At 36.2% G+C, this 6,192-nt stretch overlaps 1 protein-coding gene across 1 annotated transcript in view; it reads right to left on the bottom strand.

Annotated features, from left to right (window-relative positions):
- Positions 1 to 2,244: 2,244 nt before the first annotated feature.
- The window catches only part of LOC108273620 (homeobox protein HMX3-A), a 4,823-nt gene continuing 875 nt past the window's right edge, over positions 2,245 to 6,192 (bottom strand). The window contains exon 2 of the mRNA XM_017482976.3: positions 2,245 to 3,557. Within this exon, the coding sequence (XP_017338465.1) occupies positions 2,941 to 3,557 (617 nt within the window). The 3' untranslated portion in view covers positions 2,245 to 2,940. The remainder of the gene's footprint in view (positions 3,558 to 6,192) is intronic.

Below are 6,192 nucleotides of genomic sequence, written 5' to 3'. Positions count from 1 at the left end.
GCCAATCAACGCGCTTTAAAGCTCAACCCGAGGGAGGATTTCCTGCAGAGGACAGAGTGGGAACTCAACTCCACTTCAGCAGCGCGAGCAGATCTGTTAAACATGTCTTATAACAACAACAACAACAATAATAATAATAATAATAATAATAATAATAATAATAATAATAATAAATGTAATAACACCCTAACCTGCACAAAGAAAGGCTTCTTCCGGTGGATTTTTTAAAACACACACACACACACACACACACACACACACACACCTGCTGTGTAACTACTGCACCATTTACAGCGACAATTCGTGGATAAATGCCGTGTTTTATCTAAACCCAGGACTTTCAGGAACTTGCTGATGAGGAAATCGTGTGTGTGTGTGTGTGTGTGTGTGTGTGTGTGTGTGTTAGGATTTAGTGGTGAGGTGTCAGTGCCCTGGTATGTCCCGGTCTCTCTGTGTTGGCCAGGCAGCAAAGTAGGCCAACTATCCACACACACACACACACACACACACACACACAGTCTTCTTCACACAAATGAATAAAAGTAAAGTATTATTATTATTATTACACGGCGTGTGTGTGTGTGTGTGTGTGTGTGTGTGTGTGTGTGTGTGTGTGTGAAAGAAAGAAAAAAAAAGAAAACTTAACACATAACTGGTGTCTCATGAATTTTAAATAGATGAAGGATTTATCGTGATTTCATGCACCAATATGAACGTGGGAGATTATTATTATTATTATTATTATTATTATTATTATTATTATTATTATCATTATTATTATTATTACAAACATGTAAAAAATAATAAAACACATTAAAGCTCAGTGCTTATTGGTTTCTTCTTTATAGCTAGTTTCTATTTTCCGGTTTTTTTTTTTTTTTTTTTTTTTTTTTTTTTTTTTTTTTTTTAATAATAATATTTTGTTTATTTGCTGGTGCCGCAATTTCCTGTAGAAGAATTTTCCATCATGAAGAATCTACAACACGATGCAGATGATTCAGCTTCAACTCTTCACACAACCAACCAGACTATTGATCCTTACAGTGTTTTTATGGGTCACTTACTGCACACCGAACCTTTCTGACACCTTTATTTCCTTTGTTTACTTTAAGCTGGTTAAAGCTAATATGATCAGTCCAGTCAAAAGGTCCGTGTGAGTAAATATAAAACACTAACAGCACTATGAGATGTGTATAGATGTACAGTATGTACTGCTCTGACTGGGTTCTGTAGAATAAACAGGTTCAGTGCTGACCATGGAGAGAAGATTAATGCACATTAGTGACCGGAAATCAATATCTCAGGAGCAGCGGTGTGTGTGTGTGTGTGTGTGTGTGTGTGTGTGTGTGATACTCTGATCTCAATATCTCAGTGTGTGTGGAGCTCCAGTTTTCAGTAAAACACAGATTACACACTCATTATAACCTGCAGGTAACTTTATACTTTAGTTACTGGGTATTAAAAAAAAAAAGTCACGATTATATAAAAAGAGAATTTAAATATTTGTTTAACATTTGTGTTTTTATTTTCAGTGAAAGTTTCAGTTTAAAATGTTAAAAGTGTTTGATAAAGAGAGAAAAATCTCGATAGTGTTTGATCACGAGCTTTACCACCTGTATGATGGTTTTTATACTTTATACTATATATATATATATATATATACAGATGAATTACCCTGAGTCATAACCATGAACACACTGATTATAACTCACGTGAAATCTTAATATACACACAATTATATACACACAATTTAGAAATTATTATAAATATATATGAATACTATATATATATATATATATATATATATATATATATATATATATATATATATATATATATATATATATATGTTTAAATATAATATTCACAATTACATTAACAACAAAACTGCATATAACGTTTATTCTTACACTATTATATTTCTATAAGGCCAACATATCACACAGCATAACAAACTATTTATTAATCATTTAGTGATTGTTTTTAAATTTGCTGCTATTTATTTCTTTTGAATGCCTTTATTAACCATTAATTATTTATCCATCTGTCTTTTATAACTGACACAGAAACAACTAAATATAACCAGAAGTCGATAATAATAATAATAATAATAATAATAATAATAATAATAATGATAATAATAATAATAATAATAATAATAATAATAATAATAATAATAATAATAATAATAAGTGGTTCTTTATGGATTCGTGTTGGAATAATAATCTCACACGCGGAAACAACTCGATCAACCAGTTTTATTACAGCAATACAATATCAAAATCTGTTTCATTATACACAACATTGCATTTCTCACCAGCATGATTTATGTATATTTACAACACCCTTTATAGCTATATATATTTATAAATATGTACACTGAACCGGGCTTCCCAAAAAAATAGAGGAAAAAAAGAGAAAGAATCATAAAGGAAAAGAAAAAGACCAAAGCAACGCGGATGGATGGATTTAATGCAAGATTCATGACGTCATTGGTATAAAGGTGTAAGACAGGTGATTGTCCGCACACTGAAGCTCTGACTGCAGTTACTCAGTGTGTGTGTGTGTGTGTGTGTGTGTGTGTGTGTGTGTGTGTGTGCGCGCGCGCGCAGGGAGGAATTCTAATGAAAACATTTTTATATACTTCAAAAAAAATTGAAACGCATCCATCACCGTTTCTGGAGCTCCCATTTATGTGTTTGATATGGCCAATTATATAATAATAATAATAATAATAATAATAATAATAATAATAATAATAATAACCTGCTGAGTTGATTTTTTTTTCAGCAGTACAAACAATTGTTTTATTTATTTATTTGTTTATTTTACCTCCTTTCTTTATTTTATTTCATTAGAAACATTAGATGACGTGGTCGCGTTATAAACCGTTCATGAATTGGGGCAGTGAGTGATGATGAGCGCGAGCGAGCGCGGAGTTCATACGGGTCTGAGCAGCGGCACGGCGGCGACCACCGGATGTGGATAATAGACCGGATGTGGGAAGGTGAGGAGAGGCTGGCCGGCTGTGGCGTGGCTGGACGCGGCGCTGGCGGTGTCGCTGGCTGAGCCCTCGCGGTAAAGCACGGGGACCGGGACCATGCGGCGCGCGGCTGTGTGACTCAGACTGGCCGCCTCGAGCTCCGCCGCCAGCTGCCGCTTCCACTTATTGCGCCGGTTCTGGAACCAGATCTTCACCTGAGTCTCGGTGAGCTGCAGGCTGGAGGCCAGGCACGCGCGCTCGGCGCTGCTCAGGTAGCGCTTGGCGTCGAAGGTGGACTCGAGCTGGAACACCTGGCTGCGCGAGAACACTGTGCGCGTCTTCTTCTTCCGGCACGGTGGCCGCTTGTCCGAGCTCTCCGCCGCCGCGCCCGACGCTTCCCGTGCGTCGTCGCGCTTCGGCTCGTCCGTGTCGCTTTCCTCCAGGAGGATTTCATCCACGCTTTTGCTCTCCTCGTCCTCTTTGGCGTCCGGTTCTAACGCGAGCCGCGGCTCCGGTGAGTCTCTGTCTGTACCGGACGCCGGGGATAAGTCTCTAACCGCCGGCCTCTCTGACACTGTAACGACACACATCCGGTAAACACACAGGGGAATATTCACACACCTACACACTGCACACTTCAGTCACACGGAAATGCAACACATTTGAAACTAAAGTGTTCCGGTACTACGGACTGTTAATAATCCAGACTCCTAAAGTTCTTGAAACAGGAATTATTACTCTAATTATCTCCCAGAAGCGTTCCTCTAGAGAAACTCTCAAAAATACAGCTACCAAACTCTTCACTCTTTCATCCTTTTGTCGAGTAAAGGCGAAAAAGTGTAAAGCTGAAAGATACACACTAAAGGTACCAAACCCGACCTTTATGGTACTAAACAGCATCAGGGTAAGGTTCAGTTTGGTATCTTTATTTCTGAGTCCTACAGATTGTCCAGCAGGACTCCAGGGTCTGAGCTGCCAATATTCTCCATGAACTGTTCCTAAAAGAACATCACAACTTTATTTATTTATCTAATTTTTTTTTTTTTTTTTTTTTTTTTTTTAAGGTAGACTAAATAGTTCTCGAGTCGGTTCCTCTGGGAAACACCGCAGGAGATGGTTCTCTCTTCCTGAAACCGTGCGAGAATCTCAGAATGCTTCATTCTCTCTTTTCAACATAGAAACGCCTTTTGTTTTGTAAGAGATCTGTTCAGAAAAGTAAAATAAAAGTTCTAAACCAGGATCTTTTTAAATCTTCAGCACCATCATCAGCCATCTAAAGAAATCTGAAGGAACCTTTTTCTTTCCGTCTAAAAATACAATTCGGTCGCCATCCAAAAAAAAAAAGTGCTTTCGTTGCTTTCTTCTGCTTTATTGTTGAATTGAATTCAGATTAAATTCAATATTGAGTGTGAATTTGAGCACAGGTAGCCTAGCCTTTATATTAATACCGACTAATATTACCGATCAGACATCTTAAATATAACCAGCGTTTAATTATTAGCCAAGCCTATTTTTAGCTAGATATCTTTAGCCCCTTCAACAGCGCCATAAATTGCTGTCTCGTGATCATGAGCTGAACAGAGAAGTGCTGATTTCATCCAAAATGTTAGAAACCAATGTTTAAAAAAAAGCCATTAATTGTTGATGCTAATTTGACTGCTTTCTCTTGGTCGCAAATATTTGCCAAAAACCGATTTAGCACAATTTAAAGCAAATAAAACAACAATATTTTTGCAGAGTAAAGTACCTAAAGTATTTATAAAGCAGCTTTCCAAAATATTGTGACTAACTTTAGTGAGGAAAATCCCAGAAAACGACGAGAATCCAGTAAATAAATATTGCCCGCTAATTATGGCGGCCTGTTTTTGTGTTAATTTGTTGTCGCGAGTGTTTTATATCAGCTGGTTAATCTCTGGCAACCCGCTCAATAATTAACGCATCGTTTATTACATTCAATTACATTATTAATGAATGGATGAAAACGCGACATTTTAACGCAAGGGCAGAAAAAAAAATGGACATAAAGACACTGCAGGTGTAAAAGCTGATGTAACACCGCAGGCTACGTGTTAGAGATTACGCAAAGTGTTTTATTTATATTATTATTAGAATTAATAATAATAATAATAAATAACGTAATTCACCCGCATTCACACAGGGTATATTTTATATCTAGACCTCATTGATAAAATGTTTAGATTTATGATCACGTGGTTTTTGCAGGGTTAATGGAATTAGTCTAATAGGCTAGCACAAATAAATTCCCACCTCTTTAATTCTGCACCGATGGTCTATTTTATTTTATTTTTTTTTTAATTTTTTAATTTTTATATATATATAATGGATCCAAATAGACACTGAAGACTTGAGATAATTCAACGTTAGGATGAATCCAGCACCTACAGCACCTACTGTACAGTCTCAGAATAAAAGCGGACTAAACTGTACCATTCCTTGTTGCTGGTTTGGTACAAACACAACCTTTTGCGCCTTTAGGTTATATATGTACCTTAAATCATTTTGAAAAGGTAGGCCTTACATTTACAGCTGAAAGATAGATGTTAACGATATCGACTGCACTGTAGATAAGGGTACTAGCCCCGACGACAAGTACAGGTACCCTTTTTCTTCTGAGAATGCACTAAACTGTACTTTTCCTTCTCACTAGGGTGCTACCTTTATCTTCTGTACATTTTATATACACGTTACACGCTTAATATCTATCTTTCACCTGGACACGAGGAGGTAGCCTAGTACCTTTTAAAAAGATGAGCTTTCAGAGGAAAGCGTTACAGGTGCATCAGTGCTGCTTCAGATCCAGTGATGTGCCTTAAATTATTTGTAACGATACAAAGATGCCTAAAGTAAAATAGTACCGAAAGCTACAGTTTAGTATCTTCTTCAGAGAGTCTAGACATTACTAATATAATATAATATAATATAATATAATATAATATAATATAATATAATATAATATAATATAATATAATATAAGATAATATAATATAATTTATAATACACAGTTCCAGTTGAGTAAAAAGAACAAAACAAAACAAAATAATAAACTGGACCTTTACGTATCGCTGATTTGGACCAAGCAAGGCTGCGTCTTTAGTACCTTTAGTGTAAATATTTGTAGCTTTAAGATGATTTAAGGTATTACATAATTTGACATCCATAAGGACCACTTTAGAGTAAGGTGTACACCT

The sequence above is a fragment of the Ictalurus punctatus genome, chromosome 13 (assembly GCF_001660625.3).
Source record: "Ictalurus punctatus breed USDA103 chromosome 13, Coco_2.0, whole genome shotgun sequence".
Taxonomy (NCBI): domain Eukaryota; kingdom Metazoa; phylum Chordata; class Actinopteri; order Siluriformes; family Ictaluridae; genus Ictalurus; species Ictalurus punctatus.
The sequence above is the reverse complement of the archived record's forward strand: the minus strand, read 5'-3'. Positions and strand labels throughout refer to the sequence as shown.